Consider the following 25,084-nt stretch of genomic DNA (forward strand, 5'->3'; position numbering starts at 1 on the left):
AAACACCGCCGGGACCGACCACAGGACACTATTAGATATAGGAGCATTTACTTGTACATAAATATAAACCACGATACAAGTAGATAAATGTCAGATTTAACAACGATACTACAGACCCAATTACACAGAATGACAGTTTGACATTTTTATAAATCTTGACAGCCTGTGTTTAAATACGGCAAGCAGTAAAAAAAAAATTGGTGAGTAAAGGGTGCTTGTTTTGTTTGTTTGTTTGTTTGTTTTGTTTTGTTTCTTTTTTATATTTGTAAATCAACAAATAACAGAAATTATTTCTTGACATCATTAGAAATGTATATGATGTTTTATCTAATTCGTGAATCTTGATAAAACAAAATGCATTGGGTAGTAATATAATTATGACAATGTTGCAAGAGAAAGTGGAACAATTTTTAAATTTATACAAATAAACTTTTAGAACATTTTTTTCTAATAAAGTATGTTAAGCTTTACCAAATTCCAACCAAATAAATGTATTTCTAATTCCGCTTTCCGCAGTCAGCGATCGGAGACATAAAACGAGTATAGCTCAGTCCCCAAAACGTGTATCAAGCTGATAACCTAACTATTCCCTGTTTCACTTTTGTCTGCGCTTGATTCATCATTTAATACAGTGCTTGTAGGTTACACTTATAATGTTCCAGAAAACAATACACAGCCAATGAACGCGATGGTCATCTACTTAACTGACATGTTGGGTGTATATACAGTATCCTCAGCTCCACTTTCACTTAACTTTACAAGAGGGAAAATATATACACCAACGAATAAGTTGGAAACACTCTAGGACAAATCAGTGAGTATTTTGCTTTAAGTCTTATAATCAGTCTTATTATTAGGTGAAGATATCTTTTTTGGTTTTTTTTTTCTTTTTTTTTGTTTTTTTTTTTTGTTTTTTTTTTTGTTTTTTTTTGTATTTCATAGTTATTTTGTTTTAACTGGAAATTATTTTTCTATTTCAATTTCCAACCCTAAACGACCGTTTAAACAACGATTGTTTTTTAGAATGCTGCCTATTTTTGATATTAATATGTTGTAAATGTTTATATTATTATTGTAGTTAAACCTTTCATTTCGGCCTTAAATGCCCTTGACTGTCGATGGACCGTAAGACACAAACAAACATGATTAATATTATTGAAACTATGGTGCATTATTGTTTCATAGTGATGATATCTAATAATATATTAGTAATATTTGAAAGGGTGTACTCTTAATGATACTGAGAAGCCAATAATTTAAAAAAACATGGATATTGTTTGTGTTTTTCTATGTTCAAAATCAAATTATATTCGAAAATCATAATAAATTACATAAGATTCATTCAACACACAATCATATGGTTTTCATACATTTAAATTCCTTTAACATTAGTTTTGTTCAATGAAATGACAAACATACGTATTGTACATATAAATACCTCTCAACTCCAGGAGCATTCCAGATCCCCCCACCTTATCTTTTCATTCACTCATGTGTAACAAAACAAGGTACTAATCAATGAGGATAACTTAAATTATGATAACTCAATCAAATAATCAATTTGCCGAAATGTGTTGAATATAAATTGATCGAATTATTATCATATTTGCATCATGTACATTATATCTGGACTGAAACATAGCTATAGTATACATAAAACACAGCTGTCCCGTCAACGTGTCCTACGTTATGATGGATATGTATGTCCTCCTAGACACACAGGCTAACAAACGTGATGTCAAAAGGTGAAGATGTCGTGAGATTCAGGTACAGGTCACAACGCTAAAACTTGATACTACGTCAAATTAGTTCCACGGTATGAAACAAAACGGGACAAACTTCGAGCAGGTGCATCGTGACAGCGTATGGACACTGGTCAAAACGTAATGTCTAACAGAGGTCAGACGGCTGACAAGGTACGATTTTGTTAACGCTCTTCATAAACTATTGTCTATCTAATTATTCATCTTGTCGGGAGAGTTAGGTCAGGAGAGCAAAGGCGACATCAGCCAACGACCAGACAATTTTTATGATGTTCGCTCATCTAATGGCTCTGCTAGCTCGCTATTCGTACACTGCAAACTAAAACGTTTTGATAAATTATATTCAATACTCAACGCCCTGGTCAGCATTTCGTATAAGAGTTTATCACAGGAGGGAAATTCTGATGCCCAGAAGACTGTACAGTAAATCTGGATATCGGAACCTTGGTTGTTAATTTTTTTGACTTCATAGACTAAAAGATATATGTTGATAATGTCACTTAAAATCTAACTGCAGTGTATTACTCATAGACTTGCGTCCCATCCGTAGTGAGAGGTAATTTTATGTATGCTGCTACATAAGAGAAAATACCCGCAAATGTCGTTATAATATGATGATATTACAAAAATCACACTCTCCCGCGCATACAATAAACTTCACTCTTAAAAATAATATATTTTTCCCGTTTCCAGCTCCATATATTATATATCTATGTACGTTTCCAGCTGCTAAATTTTAGCATAATAAAACATTATAATAATAGTTTAAAATTGCACTTGGCTTGCGAAAAAAATGTTAAAGAACACAATATTAAAGAGCGATGTCCCATTATTGAGGCGGCCTTTGTCCTCCGTCTACATTATACCGTCAAATGTTGTTAAATGAAATACTATAGTTTGATTACCTTATTATGAAGGGAAGTATTTAGGCCGTAGCTGCTTGTTTTCGCCATGTGCTGGTATAAGAACTGACTATTTGAAGACGTGTGCAAAAATGAAAATACGAATGCGTTCAACCACCTTCAAAGATGTAAAATATTTAAAAATAAAATTGTTTTCAAAATTTAATATATTACAAGAAAATCATTTCTTTTTAGAGATATGTGCATAACCTGTACAAATTTGAAGGTCTGAATAGCTTGTGGTTTAGGAAAAGTTTGTGTTTTTATATAAGTCAAAAGGACGCAAAACAAATATACACACAAAAGTGGCCTTATTCAGCTTGACCTATAATGCCCCGACATAGTTAATTTGAGCGTAAGCTGATACTATTACCATTGTTTTTGTCCCTATAAAATGCATTTGGGCAATAACTGGCATGTTTATGTGGCTATTATGCAGAACGATTTTGATCCAGATATTTCGAATTCAAAGTACAGTTTGAACTTAATTCAAAATGTACGAGCATTTGGACAATAATTAATAATGTAATCGTATATCTACATATGTATATGTATGTCTGATAATCCACAAAAACACATAAAATAGATTGGTTTGCTTTTGCTGTCTGCACAATTTCTACCCTTTACATATGACATAGTGTCATTATATATTTTTTTTCGGGATGCAATTAATTTTTATGAACTTTTATTTTGTAAAATAAATGTAAGAAGTTTAAACTTTGACATATGGTATTAATGTAAGAAAACTTTTTACAATTCTATCGGCGATATAACATCTTTAAGAATTAGTGAGTTGTTTATTCAATACAAAGAATTATCTACATTTATATTAAAAATGACAAAAAAGAATCATATAGTATGGGTCCGTATTATGTTTTTAATTGTTTTAATTCTAATTCTGTTATGATACAGACAATGATCGCGGGCGTGGCAGCTGCTGTTACCGCTGGAGCCTCTCTGGCCGGTTCGACAGTGAGTGCCCTGACAGCTGCCGGTGGTTACAGCGTATCCTGTGGTATCGAGACCTCCAACTGGACCAAATACATCATGGAACGTCCAATGGCCATCAACAATGGTGGTCTGATTAAGACACCACCTAAAGATATACTTCCGGGGGTAAAAGAGGTCATGGTACGTAGTGACACTATCATTACATGACCATAAGATGCGACTAAATACTGCATTTAATATGGTTAGTTCTTCCTAATTTCAATTATTCTTTCTTACGCCTCCATTGGCACTGCGTAACTTTTGACTTTGAATTTTGCGTTCGGAACTGAACGAATAATTCTGGTTTTATTTTCTAGCCGGGATACATCATAGTTTCACATTGGAAAGCTTATCACTTACTTACCTAGGTACATATTATAATAGTTAAGCTGGCATGTATTACGAATAACTAACAATTAGTTAGCAAACTAACATGTTTGGTCCACTCTGTACATCTAAAAAAGAAAATTGGGCTGCTGATTTTCCTATTGTGAGTATAATGTGACTGAAAGTGCAAGACGAACGAAACAGCCAAATCCTAATTCTCTTTACTGAGTCTTTTTGTCCGTATCGTATTCTACATTATTTGTATTTCTATATATCAAGTTGGTTCGCTTTGACAAAATAGAACGAAAAATATGGTTTATTTGGGGTATTATTCTTATTTTATCATGCATTTCGTTTTTGCACTCACTTTGAAATAGACAAAGGGGCAAACTAAATACAGAGAGAAAATACTTAAATCTACGGCAGATATAAATCTATAAAGTTTGCGTATAAATCCCTCAACAACACCCCTCGGTTGCCGTCATCAGGAATATCGGGTACCTTTTTCAGTCAACTTGAATTTGAATCAACTTATTATATGTGTTGATTGTTTATGTCTCAGCTGATCTTACTGCTTGCTTCGTGTTTGGTTTTGAAAGACTACTTGGATAGGGTTTTTTTTCATGTTGAATTTAGTTTATAATGCAATTATATATATGCACATGTATATTTGCTGAATCTTTGTATTTGTATGTTGTTTTTTGTTTGTTTGTTTGTTTGTTTGTTGTTGATGTTTTTGGTGGTTTTTTCGGGGCTTTTTTTACAATTCATTTTTCATCGTTCAACATTTGTTCTAATTATTTTGGTTTGGTATTAAACGAAGGTAGTTTCTCACGAGTAGGAATACCATTCACCCTAAATTAACCGACCAAAATGCAGAGTATAATCAATAAAATTTATAAAATGGTTTTATTGAATAGGAATAAATGGACATATTAAAGACTCATATTGCATTAAACAGAGAAAAAAAATTAAATATACATTTTGCAGGTAACACACAAGACAGGCGGAACCGCTTCTGGAACGTATGGTTCAGTTTCCTGGCTTGTCAAGGACAGGCGCGCGGTAGTCATGTGGTCAGTACCATTCAACCATGACTACCATACCAACTGGCTTGCTGTAGGTTTCACCAAACGTGGCCACAAAGACCATGACGAGAACTGGTATAACACCATGTATTACGAATCCAATACGCCTGTTTTGGCGTTCAAGAGAAAAGATTTCTACAACGATGTCAATCCCGTCATATTCTCTGATGGAGAATATGAAATCGAAGGAAACATGGGATCTACCCATATCGCGACTGTGAATATCATTGTCCGACCGTGCGATTCCAAGAGCTATGCTCCATCTCTTTTAAAAGCTTTGAACAATTAAAAAAGTAACATTACTTCTATTGTGGTGCTTAAATCAATTTAAAATAGCGTTGCATTGTAATATTACTTTTTTATTATCCATCGTTTAATGCATTTGTTTACTGCTTTTTGTGTCTGCCAGAAATCAAGTTTGACATTATACGGCTATTTGCGAAAAAAAATAGGAATTTCATGCTTGTGTTTATAATTATTTGTTTTGCTATGTCAGTGTAACATTTTCTATTAAAACTAGATATGAATTCCTACTCCAAAACGATTTGCTTGTCTCCGAATTCATTAAAACAGTTCAAATAAAACTTAGTACGGTTAACATGAACCGGTGACAAGCGTCTGATTGAAGACAAGAGACAGACATAATATCACATTGGTACTTATGTTACAGGAGAAAGAAGATGTCAAAAAAGTGCTAAATATGTTTTGTAGATAGCGTAGCCATGGTTAAATCGATTAAACTGGAGTATATGGAATGTATCCAATATTGTTTACAGTAGATACAGGCTATATAAGAATAACATGTCAATGGGGTTATGATCTGTTTGATTTACTTCCCTTTGTTTAGTGACTGCATGAAACGAGAATAAATAACTCTAATAGACCAAAATACTCACGGAAAACTTTAAAGATCCAATTACAAAAATACAGATATCCATGAACGATATACCGATATTTACATTAGATGTTGTGCTTGTCTTTAAGTCAATTAACTTTTATAAATACATATATACAAAGCAAGATCGAAACGGTTTTGTTTTCTTTTAAATCATTTCTATGGAAAAGTCTACAATTTTCTGCTTAACTTGATACGATAAAGAAATAAATAGTCGGCGATTGCAATATAAGTATAATATAAGAGTAAGTGTAAATAAATGCGACTGCAGGTATTTTCTTGTGATACATTTATTCAAGTGTATATTTTTTCTTTGTAAAAATTAAAAAAAAAAAACCAGTAAAGTATAATGACACCAAAAACTCTTACATTCTAAATACACTATCTTTTGGTGTAGTATATGCAGTAGCAAATGTAAACCATTTTTCGTCTATAACAAAATTGCAAAAACAAAAAAAAAAAAAAAAAGGTTTACAGGTTTATTGAAAAATATTTCGATTTCCATCCCTTTAACCTACTCTTTCATTGTATTTTCTGTATAATTTACCGGTAATAATGGTAAGCATTTCGGTCCAAGATGTTATTGTCTCAATGGCAATACGTCAGGTTCCATTACCCAGAGTCATGTGCGGGATATGATCAGTTTGATTCAAGGTGGTGCACTTATTAAAGTAAATTAAATATTTTATGTAATGAATTGATATCGAGCTCAGAATCCGGAACAATAATTAATATTATTTGTTAAGCAAATGAAATAGAAGACATGTTAATATATCGTTTGAAATCCATTGAGAAATATAATACTACATGTAAATTTGCACTCAGTTGTCACAATTACTATAAACTAATCTAGCCAAGATGAAGTCTATCTGGATACATGTATAAACGGCACCCAAATCGTCACCAATGCTGCCATGGTAACATCAGTTGTTCACCTTCCATTTCAGTATGTCGTTGTTTATAGCTAACACAATCTGAATTCAGAGGCCCCAAGATGATTTGATAATGTAAATAAAAGTCAGAACGCTAGTAGCTATATAGACGATGTCTAATGTTTCTTCTTTTTTATGTATATATACCTTCGTAAGGTACATTTGTTTCGTATAAATATAGGGATATAGGTTCGTCGGGAGGTAAAACGTTTAGAAACAATGAAATGGCATTATCTTTATCTTGATCAATTTTTCATATAAATAGAACTACGATTGCATATTCTGTTGATTTACCTTCATCATTTAAGATAGAAAAATAATTGTTTAAGCGCAATTTGGTATAATTAAGAGGTTTTGTATTTTTTACTATGGCTTTATTTTTACTTAATACATATTTTTTTGTATTTTTTATAAATATTACTATCTCGAGTGAAATAATTATCATAAAGAACTATATCAACTCTTTGTAGCTTATATAATTCAATTAATTAAAGTAAATCGACCATGAGTATGTATTAATATAAAGTGCGGATGTCAAACTGATACGAATACCACAATATATAAATAACGGGAAATAACTCTACCTCGCTAACAGCAACTAGAGCAAACCTTAATTATAGCACGGATGATTCTCTCCTATGTATTTTTCGAGTTACAAGAATGTTTATGATACAAACATATATTGAATAAGATTTTGATTTGATATGAGAGTAATCATGTAGTCTAGCTAAAATTTGGTGACTGAAGACTTTTAGACCGATTTTGATTAGATGTTTAGACCTATATAATGTATAGTTAGTGCCTACAGTATTCTGCTAGTGGAACAAAGAAAAAAGGTTATGTGTACTATGAATCAAATTTATATATGCATTTATCTAGATGCATAAAATAAATATGAAACTTAAAAATACCATAGAACATTGTGCCTAAGTGATTTACTGGGGTAGTGCTCTTCACCTCTCTTCATACCAGGCCGAAAAATATTGTAGGCACTCCCATGCATAAAAGGGTTTAACTATTCTTCTGTCAGCAATAGTTATAATACCGTTCAAATATTTCAACTGCTTCTGTCAAATTAATGTTATTTTTTATATTTATATTGGTATTTGTGATATCTATTTTCTATGATACTTTCTATTTTGGCGACGGAGTGGAGAGTAAGTAAGGTAGAAATTAGGGCTGGTATTTTATCAGAAACATTAGTGAATTAATTGAGAAAATTACCTCACAGCATGATTTACAGTGTACAAGCAGAATTATTTATTAGCCTATATGTACATGTCTCTATCGAATTAATATATGTACAACTAGAGGGAAAACATGATGTTGCCATTTAATACGTCGCTTCTGATTGGATGATACAATGGCGTAATGATTTCCGAGAAAACAAGTCCCTCAATAAATCTGGAATTTTGAAGATATTATTTTTTAATGATAGTAGATTGAATTGAACTAGATTCAAGTTCATATTTAATTGTGATTGAATTACCAAAATCAACATGCTGCATAATTCTTGATTTTCTCGTGCTGACAGGATTTTAGTGGTCTGCGTTACGGCAAAATTGTGGTAGATGTTACACTGTTGTTTTCTAAATATATTCAAATGGTGTTAACATGTTTCATGTTTACGTCGCATAATGGTTTAAATATTTATTATATCATTTTCATTTATCGGCTGATGATAAAGAATAAATTCCTTAACTCTATTTGACGTCACAGGAAAACAATACCAACATATGATTGACGAAGTTCACATTATTGTTATTTCGATGACTATGTATCTCAAATGGTCTGAATAATTTTATGTAATGTATTATAAACTTTATTTATTTTACATCGATTACGAAACAAGTTATACATTTTATGTAAATCACTCTCGATGACCTAGATATAAGCGCGCGAGAGATCTTAGTGAGGAAACCGGAGTGCCCGGAGAAAACCCACGTGATCGGGCAGGTGACCCCTAACTTTTTCACGTCCGTGCCGGGGGTCGAACCCCGGCTGGCTAGGTGAAAGGCGAGTGGGTTAACCACTACACCACCCGATCACCCATGTAACGTTTGCCCGGCCCATTACAATAAACAATATCGTTGTTATTGTTGTTGTTGTTTTGTTCAGGGACTTATAAGTTCTTGTTTTGTCGTTCCGCCAGCTAGTCTTAGTTCTGCCGATATTGAAACGTGTTCAGGTTTTGAACAGAGACGATTTTGTCTTTCAGTTAGTTTCAGTCAATAATGTTAATGTCTTTGTTTTTGTTCATTTCTTTTGTAAAATCAGCTCTATTGCGACAATGCCGTTCCTATACTTTAAGAAAGTAAGCAACACGATGAGATATCAGTAAAAATAATTTAATCTTAATTCAACAAAAACAATATTGTCTTGCGTTAGCTTTATTTGTGCTGGTCCACTCGACAAACATCCGGGAATTTAGTTTGTATTATTTCACAGGGCACACAACACACACGTACATCTAAATAAATAGGTCAAATCTTCCAAACAAATACTCATGCACAGTTTGTTTTCGTTTTGTTTATCGATGTAAACAATCAGGTCACGATATTAGCTTGTAATATTAAAATATTCAAAATAATTTTTGTTCTACATATTTAAGATTGTTCAAAAAAATTGCTTCGGAATTATTTACGTAAACAAATTGAATGCGGAAAATAAAAAAAAAACTTGTAATATTACTTTTATTTTCATCCTGATTTTCGGTAACAGTCGTACATAAGATTTACTAAAATTGTGTTAAAGAAGTTTCCTAGAAAAAATACATCTCAAATAAACTAAACACTGTAGGCTTATCAATAGAATGAGAAATCTATCAAACGGTACTTTTACACTACATGTATTATGGAGATTAAGTACCTTTTCACTGTAATGACTTCCAACAACAATTTAGCATCTGAAATACAAATTTAGCCAAATTTTTTTTTTCTTTTTTTAAATCAGACTTGAAAGTGATATTCAGGAGTATATTCATGTATCAGATTTTTCTCCTATCGAAAGAAATCAAGCATCTGACGTACGTCACTGTAAATACGTTTCACAATATCGTTGCTCTTATAACTTTCTTTTATAAAACAAATTACGTTATTAATTATATTTTATAAGTATTTAATTTTTACAGTTTATTAATTCAACGCCATTCGCTCATCACATTATTCATAAACAAAATGACTTAATTTTGAATTTTTCTTTCATGTTACGGCGGACAGACCGATACGTCTTTCCCTGTCTCTCTTGAGTCTGTAACCAATGGTTACACGATCTTCACCATTGCACGTGCGACCTCTGATCCCAAACGATCCTAACGGCACTGGAATAACGGTGTCGTTTTTTACGCTATCACTACTAATTCGGTCACCTCCTTCCCACACTTTTTGGGCCTGGGGACGAGGAAAAGGTGTCATCTGGTACGGACCTCCGGTTGCGCTTCCATTGAATACGGACTTTCCGTTAACTTTATTATACACATCGTTGGGAAAGCTCGGCAGTATAGTATTTATTCTATCACAACCTTTAGAGTGACGTCCCTTTGTTGGACTAACACTTTGAGATGACCCCCGACTCGCTGCTGGTTCACGTGGACCATGACCATGTCCCGGAGTTGGAGCAGAGTTGATATGGAAAGTATTTGTACGGGAGATTTTTAGTTCGGTGGGACGATGCACAGGAGAACTATCCCGCCCTGTTGACGGTTGCGTGTTTTGCACAGAATCAGCACTTCCGGTTCTGATAAATGTATTTTTACTAGAACCACTTGTTACACGCCGGGTATCAAACCGTGCAGCATATGTGTCCTTCACTGGCTGCACGTTCAGCTGAAGGTCCTTCCGGTGTAGTGTTGTTTTAGGTATCACCAGATTGAGATACTGACTATGTGTTGACCTAGATGTCTTTTTAGGAGTCATCCTCATATTGGATTTACACAGTTTCGGTCTAAATGTAGTAGATTTTCTAACTGGAGCTAGATTGAGTTTTTTACCCCTATCAGAGACAGACAAGTTCTTTTCTGCGTCTTCACAGATTTCTTCCTCGGAGTTGAGGTCGTGTCCAGACTGGTGGTGTCCATGGTGATGGCCCATATTTGAGTTACTATGATACATGTGTTGATTCGTCATGACGTCACTGCAACAAACAATGTGGTGGTATTTATAATGATTGATAAAACACATGTATTTTCAAATATTACTCACATGATGAGAGTTCAAAAGTGTCAAATTGTCAATAATATTATTTTGCTCTAGTTCTGTGTCTTGAGCAGTTAACTACAATATACAATGATAAAGTCGAAATTCCATTTGGTTTGCACCATCTTTGAGGGACAAATCACATCATATTCAAATATTGTGTTCATCACACAAAAATCGACATAAAAGCGTCATTTGAATAAAATGAATTCTCGTCATTCATGATAACCATTATTAAAATGTAAAATCATCATAATTCACTATATAGGTGTGCAGATGCATGGGCATTAAACGTTTTGACTTTCCAAAAAAAAAACACCCGCCTGCTTACATTTAAAATAATTTAACTAATCAATTACAAAATGTGAAAATATCTTTTTGGGACAAACAGAACAAGCTATGCATATGTACTTACCCGTTTTCTCTGTCTACTGACAGTATAGCTAGAAAATCACAGTTCTCAGCAATAGAGCTGTAAAGAAATGGACATCGGCTTTAATAACAAACCACTACTATTTGACATATATATTATGACAAATAATGTTTTATCATATTAATACCAATACTCCAACACAGATTGAATTTGCTTTTAATTCAGACATTATAGGTTTTCGTTCGGTTTCTTTTCTATTAGCTTAAAAATGTACTCTCCTTTAAGGTTATACCCGAGTGTGATATATATATAGATATTTAATGCAGTACTCTAAATAAAATTATTTTAACATAGTCGAAAACAGATCGTACTTTCACATCTTGATTAGCGTACAACATTACAAGGTATGGAACGACTGGTTTGTCCGTTATCAGTAGCATGTGACAGGATTTGTTGTTTTATATCTTTGGCGGCAAACAAGATTACAATATCAGGCGGGCCAGTTATATATATATATATATATATACTGCAGCCACCCAAACCATACAGACATTCACACACGCATCACCTTGCATACAGGGAAGGTAACGTCATAGCCTTAGATAGGGTGTTAAAACTAGTCAACTAAATAAATGACTTATTTAAGTGCAATTTAAGTTTAGAGGAAATCAAAGTGTATGCAAATATACTGCCAGGTTGATAAATATGGCGCTATTTACAATTTCTGAAAATTACACATATGCTTCTGATTTCTTGGATAATAATATATGGATTTACAATCTGCCATGTTTAATCGACGCGTTCAAATATACGCACTTCCTTGTAATGTAATCGATCGACAGACTATTTCGTATACTAAACGTAATATACTTCATTTTCTGTTACATAGAAATGATATATATTGTATTAGAGATCGATGCTCTCATACTGCTATGCCACTTACGAATGCATTATAAGGAGGAGACATCAAACATCATTTGTCATGTCCCTCATTGTCCTGTTACAAGTACAAATGTAATCTCGTCAGCGGTGATAATGTAATGTGCAATCGATTATTCGATTTTTATCATACAAATAAGCGTTTGTCAAAATATTTCTTTAGTCAAATTAACTATGATATAATGCTTTGATATCACATCGTCCATATTGACAGGAAACAACGTCATTAGCACTCCGAAACACCGCTTTATATGACTTGAGTCAAATGTAGGAAACAAACAACCGACAGTTGGTTTCAGCGTTATTAAACGAACATAAACGGCAAAAGGTTTAGGGCCGTCTTCACCCATGTGTTCTGAACGGTACTTACTTCACATTCAAACTAATTTTCAAGTGTCATCAACCTGCTCAATGTTATTAAGATTATACCGACATTGTCTCGTTAATTTTGTGATTGTTTCAAACTTGTCATTATTGGTTCTAGCAAATATAAGTTAATGATAGTTTCGTATTTTTCCTAAGTGTACTTTTAACTATTATTTCCGTAACCATATGCTTTATATTTAACGACTTATTTCATGCATCAGATGCACATTTGTACAATGTAGACTTATGGTCATAACTGTCATTTGGGACTCTTGTTTGTAAAAAGTCGTTATTTTGACTTTCTACGAATTTAGAAGAGCAATTGTGCTATTTTGTAAATTAGTCGTACAAATTAAGCTTTGTAAATGGCAATACAATTTGTAATAAATAGTGTTGGTTTAATATTTTCGCCTGATTTGATTACAACAAAAGGTATGTTTTTCTCGTGTAAATACGATCTAAGGAGTAATATCTCATTGAGGCGTATTATTAAACGGCTGACGTTTCATAAAATTACAATACAGGTACATGCATGACTGAATCAATCGGAGAGGATTAGTAGGGATTATATAAGTTAACCCCTTTAATCTCTATAATTAAACCTGGCATTTATATATATCTATATATTTGTGTATGTTAAAGTTGGAATTAACAAATCATTGATAAATCAAGCACAATATTATGTACATGGATTATGAGTAGACAGTTGAGAGAAAGATATATCTTGTGAAGGTAAACAAATCACATTATAACGAAACGTGTCGTGAAAATCAGTTCAATTCGTGTCGATGATATATTCTGGGTTTTTTTTTCTTATTTTATTAAAATATTTAAACGTCTAGAGACAATTAATAAAATAAATCTACGACTGATTGTCGCTTACACTTCACATAAACTTTTAATTAGCATGTGATACGTGCATCACAATATCGTCTCATATTGTAAGTTTTCGTTTCCTATTTTGTAATGTTGATAATCTTGTATATATGTATGTTGTGGAAATGTTGAACTTCAACGCAGATTGAGTGGATGGTACGATACGTTTTTTGGAGTCTTAGAAGTCGACTCTGTACAGAGATTACTGGCGAGTTAATATAGCAGTACACCGGGATAACAAATGTCAATATTTGGGTATGATACCCCATACCTGGAACATTTGATACCAATGTAGCTGCTGTATAACATAGGGAAACATGGCTAATCATTAGGACTTATCCTGTATCATAATTAACAACATGGCTATGTAATAAGTAGTCATACAATGACCATAACAGAAGTTGGTTTCCAATAGACTTTACATGTAAAGGTGTACGTACATATACTATTGTAAATATGAAACACATGTGCTTGACCTACACAATGTAACATATTTGAAAGCCGCGAATGTAAATGTAGACAATTATATATTAGTCCAAATTTCAAACTCTAAATTTTTTATCATTAATATATTATACCACAGTTTTAATACTAATACATTTCAATAAAATACTACACATGATAGAAATTGATAATTAGTTATTAACTTCATTATGAGCACATAATGTATCAGTAAATGATACCTATATACCTAAACTTTCGCTTGGACTAATTTTAATTCAAATCTAATTCGACGTTTTGAATACAACGCGTTCAGTAGACGAGTTCACCAATCGGTTAATCCCTAGTATATCAAAATAAGAATTAAAAATTGTCAGTTTCGTCTACTACAGAACTTGTTCGGTAAATGTGGAGTTTTAACAATGACCATAAAGATACGGAGCCCTATAATTATACGCCCACTGTTTTAGCGTTTGCCACTATGAGGAAGGCTTTAGAAGGATGGCCGACACTTTTTATCCATGCTTAAAGTTATATGTGCCGTATTTTTCATACTCACGAATCAATATGAGCTGTTATTCATCACCAAAAATTACCAACTTTTTGAAAATTACAGTACTTTCAATGCATAGGTTTTAACTCTACATGTACAAATAAGAGCTGAAAATGATTTTTGGCAGTACAGCCTAAAACATTTATTTACATCAATAGTGAAGTGAAATGAGTACATACGGTCAGACCATAAATCCAAATTGTGGTCTACAATTTCATTACACATTTTTAAAATGTTATTATTAATTGTAAAAGTGATTTCTGCAGGTATGTTTCCATGTAAACATATTTAAGGCATAAAAACAACAATTTTACAGTACAAAATTTCTGTGTTATAACTAACGTTTATAAGTCATCTGAAGCCATTTGAATGATTTTTACAGATTTATTCATCAAACCTTATGGTTTTTAATAGATTAACGATGAAAAAATAATATGTCAAAATTTTCGCCAAGTTACGGCACATATAACTTTAAGACTCTGTATCAAAAGAAATGTGGTAACTGGTTTGTGAATTGTTACTATATTGTGACCGGTGGCTGTGCTGTTCGGTATCAATGACAGCATGGTCAAGTTACACTGCATGTAATCCAGAGATACATCACGAGCATATCACACCTCCCAAATACACGTTCACGCACTCACTATACATAACGCATCGCGTACACGTGAGATCGTCTTGAAGATTAATGTAGTTCGGGTTGATAGGATGATAACCATGACCAACCAACAAGTCATTGTTATACTAAAATACCCACAGTACGAATATCTTACCATGAAGATAAATCAGTAGAAATTGAATTGTACATTGTACCTGCTGCCCATTGCATGATATCGTAAAAAGGCGACTAAGTTTGGAATTGTATATTTTCTTAAAACTTATCAATGTTATGGGGGTCTTAGTCCATATGTACTTGGGTTGTTTTCAAGTGGACTTAAGTTTTACGATGTGTGTACTTGAACATATCCATTATAGTCTTATAGAGAACTGACAGTTGCAAAGTAACAATGAAATAAAAGAATTTCAAGGTACACACTTATCAAAAGCGAATGAAGATTTATAGTTTTCTGATACCGTAATGTATTTAAGTTTAACAACTATATGTTTATACAGCAACGCCATTGAATACAGCCAACCAGATATCTTGATATTCCTATGACGTCGTCTTTGACACCTTTGAATAATCCATTATTCGGACCGCTTATCACTGTAATTGCAATCTTACCCATATTTCCCATGTTAACTGATGTTTTAGACAATTTAAAAAATCATAACCCTTCAAATCATCAAATAACTTACCAGATATTACCCTTGACCCTGGACGCGTAGGGATCAGTCATTGTGACGTCATCACCTTGGTAGTATGACACCTTACATACATCACCCACAGTATGATTATGTCGATACTGCTCCATATACTGTGACGTCTCCTCGTAATGATGGAAGTCGAATCCAGTATCTCGCTCCGGAAGTATCCTTTGGTACGCATGCGGAATGTTATGATTCTGTGTCTTCCGTTTCACTTTTACGGGTCTGTAATATTTCCCAGTTTGATATTTAGACTCCCATCCACAAACTAAATCCTCGTTTTCTGGCACGGTGGCTGAGCACCGACATTCTCTCCGTGAGGCAATATTGTGTTTGACTTGCAGATTTTTTACAATACGTCGTTTGGAAAGTCTTCCAAAACTACAGCGCGTGCTACCGTCCTCTAACCCTTCATCACTTAATCCAAATATGGAATCGTCGTCGTCAGATTCGTCGTCCGCCATTGTTGGTTTCGCTATTTTTGAAGCAGACGCTCGCTTTGAAGATTTCCGTTTTGAATATTTCGCTCTTCTACGAACATAGTTCTCTAATGTATGATTAAAATGGCGATTATTTTCAGCACTATCCTCTCCTTCGTCTGATAGATAAGCATACTGTTTGTTTACTCGGAAACTAGATGGCCGCGACGTCGAGATCCGAGATCTACCGAATTCCTGAAGGTCCGGATCTGAATGTTTCACACCTCGATCTGGCATTGTTCCGAACATATTTGTATATTATGGTATATTACACATGGGGATTCGCCTAATTCACTACATTGTGTATATAACAACTGTATATACCGGCCGTAATTAGTCTAATCCCCGTGTCGAGGAGGTTTAAATGGACTTGTAACAATAGTCAGGTCTCAAACGTGGAAACAGCACGAAATTAATATTCTCACAAAATTAGTAAATTCGTGTTAATGCCATCCAGTAATTTCACTTTCACGCGTAACAATAGCGGGTTCAACGCCCTGAATAAAGCGACATTCCAGGTTGTAATTTCCAAATAATGTTCATCATTTAAATGTGTGCTTTAGTCTTCCTTGACAAGGACTTAGATTGTTTTGAAATCCGATCTATTATACACATTTCACGTAAAATCAATATATATATACTGGTATCGGAAACGCGAAAAAAATAGTCAAACAAGCAATGAAATATGATTTCAATGTAAATATTATATCATGAACCGCATTTTATGTTACATTTGATAAATCCATATAAAGCTGGTGAGTACATTATAGCGAGTGATTGATGTTGAAATCGCGGCAGCGGATAGTGTTACACTGGGTTGTAAAATAACACACATGAATATAGAACAGTAATCACATCATCACTCATCACAATAGTCGGCAGTAGTCATTCATAATTTAAGGATGTAATAAAAGAATGTATAAGTACTTAATCCAAAGTCTTCGATCCCTTTCTGTACCATTCTTTGTCAGAATAAACACCATCGGTCCATTGCACGTGGCTGTACTATAAAATGATTGACAGGAGATATATGATAGTATAATATTAGAGTAATGTTTACTGAGGTGAGGAATTGTATTATTAAAAGCTCCGGAATAATTTGTTTAAGTGATGTATAATTTCCATGTACAACGATCGGAATAAGATTATCCAAAATCACTGTGATAATCCGTGGGATATTTGGTCTTTCGCACATCACACACAAAGGTTATTGCTGTAATATTGTTTATTTCTTTGTCATAAATATTTGTAACATTGCAGTACAGGTAATCCAGAATTAATTGTATTCAGTCTGTCGTTAAAACGTATAGACACACCTGTTAATCCCGCGTCGGCCGCTCTCGTTAATCCGCTCCCAGACAAATTCATTTTGTGCAGATAAATTAAAGTATGTAAATAAATTCGTCTTCCGCATTTGTTTGGATTAAAGCGAATTTGCAGAAAATTGTGCTGTTTACGTGCAGGTAAGAAGACATATGTAAATCCAGACACAAACTGTCATACACATGTGCATATTAGATAGTCCGTGCACGGCAGCACGCATGTCTATATATGGCGTGTACACGTGTGATGTACTCTAGGCATAATCGATAAAATGAAGACATCTCTGGGTCATGTACTTCCCGTTCCTTACCTGGGTAGGGCTATCTCTTAGTGCAAAACGGTACAGATTAGCCGAGCGATCGATAATATCAGGTGATATACATGTAAATATACAAAGTATCCTCAACATCCCGAGTCTAAAAACTGGTTCATGTGTTTAAAATTGTTCTCTGGGAAACTGTAAAATAGCTATCGACTCTTTATAAATCAAACTTCTTCACACGTAATAAATTCTTCAGAGAGTAATTAATACAGTCATATCGTCTTTCCGGTTGTAGCGTCCTCGTGGATCATTAATTTTCCGATAATTGACGATTATATTCTCCGAACGTGACATTGCACTTGGTGACCTACTTCTGTGAATATTCTAGGACCCGGATGCACGGCCATAATTGCAAGGCGAGGGCACAGTTAATTGTTGTCTTGTCTGAAAGTAGATAAATGAAGCAGAGTTAAACTAAACATCTGAAAAGGTGAAAAGTTTTATAATGAAAACATTACATACAACAAATGAAAATAAAATGAATAATTGCTTCAAAATGTACATAAAACTATAATAAACACGTCAGGATACTAGTTGAATGCAATCAACTTGAGCATTCATGAGCGGAAACACTTTTGTTCATATATGTCTATCATCCACAGTTTTACTATTCAGCACATATTATCGAATCTGTATAAAAACCAAATCACCGGTAATGTATTGCACTGCATCAATAACGCATTTCTTACTTGATTTATTACAATTGGGCGGTTTCTATTTGCTTCAATGAGTTCGACATTGAAATCCAGTACATGCCCTGTGCAGTTCAAGTCTTCTGTTATTTGGGACCACACCTGAACATGAATGTATTGCAATAACATTTCATTGAATACCACACGCCTCGGGAAATGGTACATTTCCCTGATTAGAGATCATTTGAATTCAAGACAGCACGTGCTTAATGCACATGAATATATGACAGATATGTAGTCAGCATCATTACTTTTAGGGCTACTTAACAAACATGTTAGTTTCAATTTTTTTGTTAGAATTACCATATTTATCGAAGGGACCCTATTACTGTACATAAAAAAGACACAATAACAAAATCAATTTCGTTTGGACGATATTGTCCGCTCGGTCGGCTCCATTTACGTCTTAAGTATATATTCAGTAAGAGGGACTCCGAAGTATCATTTATAGTGCATTTACCATCTTGGGGGTCTGAGGTCGTAAACAAAAGACACTTTTGTGTAAATTGTCCAGTTGTTGACAGCTGGAAACGCTTCATTAACGAGTATGATTTGGCCCGTTATGTCTCTGCTCCACGCCGGTATGGTTTATTACCCTGTGTCACGATATGGACTGGGACATTACAGTGTACCACGGAAACGTACGACCGGACTACAAACATTAGAACTAATGGACAAGATATGTCGGCCATCAATGACATTATAGTGTAAATTTTGTACATTTTAAAAGGATGGTAAAGGTTTTATAAGAAAATTAAATCGTCCAGACATGGACTCTCATATTGTAATTTAGTTTTTCGATACTGAACATGAAAATATTAATATGTAAGGGCATCAGTCCGTTTGTTGAAAATATTCACACCCAAGTATCAAGATGAAATACAATAATGTAGTCTTAACCACATGTATATAGCTACCGGTACAAACATATAATGAAGTTACACGTAAACATGTAATATACCACAGTACTATACATCAAAATATGGTCATAAATAAGTCAATACCCGTGTCTTAACAACTACAATATCATTTTAGTTAATCTTTTTAGACGTACACATTTTACTTAATATGCTGAATGCACTGCAACGTGCAAATGTGGCTTTAAAAAGAAGATGATTGCGGACAGGCAGTAGACAACTTCTGTGAAGTTCTATGGCGGTTTTATGAGCTTTTATGCGTAAACATCGACATTCGTAAACATCGATGGAAGGTTTGCTGGTTTATAAAGCAGATATTACAACATATTTCTGGATGGCAAGTACAAAGATATTCTGATTTAAGAACAAAAGGAACGGTTTTTTGTGGCTTGTATATAGATACAATGTCGTATTAAATAGGTCTCAAACATGTGCAACATTTGATGAGGAGGAGAAGCGACCAGGAGGATGAGGAAGGGGTATACTTCAAGGTATTTTACATGTATCATGATTTTCCCTCTCCAGGTATACCTGTTATCCGGCAAGGGGAAGGCATGATGATATGAAGGTACAAGATATCCGTACTTTAGTGTTAGCGACTGATAAGGAACGAATTCCTATTAGTACTTATTTAAGCATTAGGTGCACTACTACTGGGGTCATGGTAACCGCATATGTACAGGCAGATTACGACAAGCCCTCCACCCTTAATAAAATCATATTGTTTAGCTTGTACCAAATCACCAAGTGCAAAAATGTCACGGAATAATTGGTACATGATGGAGCTTATTGCATGTAACAAATCGGATAATCTTGTTCAAACCTCGGTGATCATTATAATGTCTGAGAAAGAAGATGACATCCATGTCTCTTGCCGTGGTGTAATACCTGGATTCATTATTAAGGAACATTCTTCAACTAAAGGAAACCCATCAACTTCAAAACTTATAGAATTTTTTAATTTTTTATTATTTCCTTAACTTCTGTTATGCTTCTTTTTTCGCGTCAATTTTAACACCATTTCAAATTGACCGATCGCCAGTCATTATTATGTAGCCAAGCCTTTTGCTTGCTTACACACGTGCTGAGCAATATCCAATACAAAATGCAGAATCACAGCTTGCGATCCGTCAATTATAAAAGGCTATAAACACATACTGTGCTAGAATTATTACATTATTTCAAAAAAATAAAAAATAAAAACTTGTCTCTGTACACAGATCACATTGCTTCATGAACTACAAAGGAACATAATATGACTCTTAACTCCTTAAATGTAAATATAATTACACTGATAACTGAAATTCTGATTACTTGAACTGACATGAAACCTGGGTAATATGATGACCCGGCGGGTATATCGAGTTCTAAAATGTCTAAGACACGAGTCACCCCGGGCTGACCAGGTGCGACAGGCGTCAAAGAAAGACGGCGACAACCTTAGGTCTATCGTGGTGTAGTATCCGGTACCTAACTAACCAACAAGTACAGTAATGTTAGAACAGGGCGAAGGTGCTCATTACTAATTCATCAAGCTTTCTCATTCAGACTGGTTACTATAGGCCAGCTCCACTAATGCCGAAATGTTTACAGCACGCTTTCTTTACCTTTTATCAAAAATAATAATAACCGGTACTAAATTTTCTAATAAGATTGACACTATTATGGAAATGCCATAGTCAAATTAATCAAACTTGATGCTATCAACACGGCAAATGCAAGTTTATATTGAATTTTGAATCAATCGTATTAAATGCTAGAAATAAAATATATTCAGAAATGCATAAGGCCAATATTTTAATCCCTTTATGATTTCAATAAACTGGAGATGACGAAGTTGATAATTTTCATATGAAATATATTTGCACAACCTTTTGCAATTTTTCAATTTCATTTTTTTTCTTATTTTATTTTATTTTATTTTTTTAAATGTAACGAAACCATCATTTAACATATAGATACGTTAACAGCCAAGGTGTATGTGATATTCAATATATGACCCATAACTGTTATCATACAAAATTGTTACGGCAGAACTATAATGTAATATCCTTTTATCTTTGTTCCCACCTGAACACAGACATGTTAACCTCTAATTAACAAATGCATATATTCACACCTCAAAAGAATTAGTATTACATGCAACAATTTTGAGGATATTTTGTGTTGATTCTTTTACAATTGAACCATCTTTTAATAATTTGATTTGAAAATTTGAAAATAATATATGAATACACAATAACGTGGTGACAATAATTCTCTTGAACTACCTTATTATTTTGTTTTGTTTGCAATTGCGTCCTTTGTCTAAATCAAAAGTCTCAAGTAATTCAATCAATTGATTTATTTCACTTACAATAGAAATTAATGCTACAACCATACTATGTTATATGTAAAAATAAAAACAGTATTTGGGTACTAAATTTCAAATAAGATATTAGATAATATAAATGTTGGAATTTTCGTACTTTTTCATACACGTGCGGGAGAAAACGGGATACTTTTTTTTAATTCAGGACCAGCATGGGTCAATTTTTAAAATTGTAGAATTCATGTTTTTATATTTAACAAACAATTATACATTGTATTTATGTATAGTCTAAGTCCAATTCGTGGAAACTTGACCGGTGTGAAACAATATTTCGTGAAATTTCCATTGTATATTAAGTTAAGTAACTTACCTTCACATGTGAATAAATCTGACTTACTTCCGATAGAGAAATGATAATTATCGTTCAGTCATGTGACACTTTCCAAGTGAGATACTCATGTTTGTTATTGACTATCGCTGTATGTGCCATCAATGGTAAAGTGTCCTCTACTACAAGAGACCGATCTAACGTGGTTAGTATATTGTTAATCTATTGTTCAATAGCACACCCCCAGATCACTTAAATGTCTTGTATGAATATGCGTCGGACGAGCGATTAAACAAATATTATTTTAAAAGACAAATCCTATTTTGATCCCGAAACAATGGGTTGACGAAAATAAACAACACTAATTCAACTGTATTGCTAACAACATGTTAAGGTCATTCTTGATATATACAGCGTTCTTTGATCTCAAGCTAGACTCTTTACTTTGAAGCAGTCAAACCTGGTCAACAAACGAAAACTGTTCAATGAATAGACGCTTTGTTCCTCCGATCTTTACCAGTCTTTTCAGACTATAGGAATTACTGGTATGGTATCTTATACACTAAGACCTACAATGTAGTTACGTATTAGTGAGAGGCCATGAACATTGTCTGAAGCGATTAAAACTGGGGCCTTTTGTATTTACAATCATGCTGGCTTGAATCGGTATAATAGATTTCAAACATTGTTAGCTGTCTTCACTTTTACAATTCACAAGGAAACTCGTTTTACTTACAATAAAAATACTAAACTTGGCTCATCGATTTTTATTGTAATAATTAAAGTCAATTATAATGTTTATCTAAACTTTGTCCTACTTTGATTTGCGTAGTTGACATACTTTTTCTTTACTTTTCAAAACAATTTCTTTCCGTAATATTTTATGTTTGTTTTTCTTATTCATTCTTTTGCCTGGCAAAATAAGCTTATAAGGTATATATAGCGCACAAAGTCCATCATCAGTATTTTTACTTCAATAGGTATTATTTATGTTTATTGATTATGAATTTGTCAATGTCACCATTTGTTCATAAACGGACCGTGTGTGCACATATTTAAATATACTCGTACATGTATATATATATAATGTTAATTTAGGAGGTTACCTTATCTTGTTAACAAAGTTATCAATCTATCTTCATGTAACGGGAATACATGTATTAACATCATTGCATTGTCTAAAGTATTGAGACCTAATTGTGATGTACATTTCCTTCTATAAACAAGCCAAAATATAAATATCTATGATAGGTCGGAATGACCACATTAAAACAAATGAAATAGTACTCCGTATATGTGTCCTTATCATATTACGGACTAATTGGAGGTGCTAGGAAGAAAAGTTCAAGCATTTAACAATTTACAATGAAATTAAATAAATAAAGTAAATATTAGTGTTACAATTAAGCCAAAATCCATTTTACCAGAGTTATTGATCATTTTGATTTTTTCTACATTTATCTCAAATCTACATAACTTAAATCAGCTTGTGCTAAAAATGTCGTCATCAAAACATATCATAGCATCTCCTTGAATATAAAATCCTCATAATTATTACATAGATGTATATTGAATGGAAAATCAGTTCAACTGAAAGGAACAAATGTAATTAAATAGTATTTTTCTTTTAATTTTTAAGGCTGTCATAAGTGTGATCGGTTTCTCCGTCACTTGTCATTCAAGTGTCACTAAATATCTTTCCAAGGTCTTGTTATTATTTTTGCAAGAATCAAAACAAAACACTGTACTGTAGTGGGAACTGATGATAAACACAGTAACTGTAACTATTTTGATGACAATGGGATCCAAACAGAGGCCTGAAGGTTAGAAGAAAACAATACCCAAATGTGTTGATATCGATCAGTTTATTGGAGACATTCCTTTACAACGAACATATTTTACAAGGTCACAAAGCAGTCTCAAGCAACCTTCATATTGGCAGAAGTGTCTATCGGGAAAACTCACTGTGCTACTTATATCATCTATTGATTCTGTCTTAGTTCCGTAGTTAGAAGTGTTCCAGCAACCAAGGGCATAGAAAGGATGGAATTTATAAAGATTTACATATTCACATGAAGAATAATGAATATATATCCCCTCAATCTCTTACAATGAAATAGGTATGTCCTTTACCTAAATCAATATGTAAAAGAGTTAAACGGCGCTTCAAGTGTTGTGGCATGACCTTAATTCCCTAACTGTAGATACTTTACAATGTAGCTTTTATTGCACAAATTAGGTGAGATCAAAATATGAAAGGCTGTTATTCATTCCCTTAGCTCGACAGAAAGAGGTCTCATAGCAAGCAATTGACACATGCAATGTACCCAGGTACTACAGTTAATTATAAATGTATCTAAAGGAATGAATTTAAGGTTGAACGATGTTTCTAAAACCAACAATTGATGTATCTTTATAACAAATTAACCAAAATATTTTGGGTAAAAAACTGATGTCCAAGTACACTACCTTGAAAGTCTTTACATGGCGAAATTAAACTAGATCAAATTGAACTGAAAATGACATTTGTATCGCATTGTCAAGTGTCAATCACATTTCCTTATGGCATCTGTGATGTATGATATACTATTAGAATCGTAATTAGATAGGTTTTTGTTACGATATATGTTACAAAACCAGTGGAAATTCCATGTTTGACGTTTTGACATTCATTAGAAACGCATAGGTCTAATTATACAAATAGAGAATCCTGAAATATAACATAGCATCATTTGAGATATATATTTACATCACATTACATTTACC

At 33.4% G+C, this 25,084-nt stretch overlaps 2 protein-coding genes across 4 annotated transcripts in view; one reads left to right on the plus strand and one right to left on the minus strand.

Moving 5' to 3' along the window:
* The first annotated feature begins 400 nt into the window (after window positions 1–400).
* LOC138331713 (tereporin-Ca1-like) lies at window positions 401–6,092 on the plus strand. Its single transcript, XM_069279462.1, has 3 exons — window positions 401–814; window positions 3,578–3,796; window positions 4,973–6,092. The coding sequence occupies exons 2-3, from the start codon at window positions 3,581–3,583 to the stop codon at window positions 5,357–5,359; spliced, it is 603 nt and encodes a 200-aa protein (XP_069135563.1). The 5' UTR covers window positions 401–814; window positions 3,578–3,580; the 3' UTR covers window positions 5,360–6,092.
* A 3,137-nt stretch (window positions 6,093–9,229) lies between these two features.
* The window catches only part of LOC138331714 (uncharacterized), a 29,455-nt gene continuing 13,600 nt past the window's right edge, over window positions 9,230–25,084 (minus strand). For 2 of the 3 annotated variants that reach the window (XM_069279463.1, XM_069279464.1), the window contains exons 2-4: window positions 15,938–18,454; window positions 11,506–11,562; window positions 9,230–11,028 (exon numbers count right to left, since the gene is read on the minus strand). In XM_069279463.1, coding sequence (XP_069135564.1) covers window positions 10,098–11,028; window positions 11,506–11,562; window positions 15,938–16,674 — 1,725 coding nt within the window. In that variant the 5' untranslated portion in view covers window positions 16,675–18,454 and the 3' untranslated portion in view covers window positions 9,230–10,097. Of the gene's footprint in view, window positions 11,029–11,505; window positions 11,563–15,937; window positions 18,455–22,360; window positions 22,497–25,084 lie in introns of those variants that run through there. The other variant, XM_069279465.1, reaches the window with a different exon arrangement.

The sequence above is a fragment of the Argopecten irradians genome, chromosome 9 (assembly GCF_041381155.1).
Source record: "Argopecten irradians isolate NY chromosome 9, Ai_NY, whole genome shotgun sequence".
Classification (NCBI taxonomy): Eukaryota; Metazoa; Mollusca; class Bivalvia; order Pectinida; family Pectinidae; genus Argopecten; species Argopecten irradians.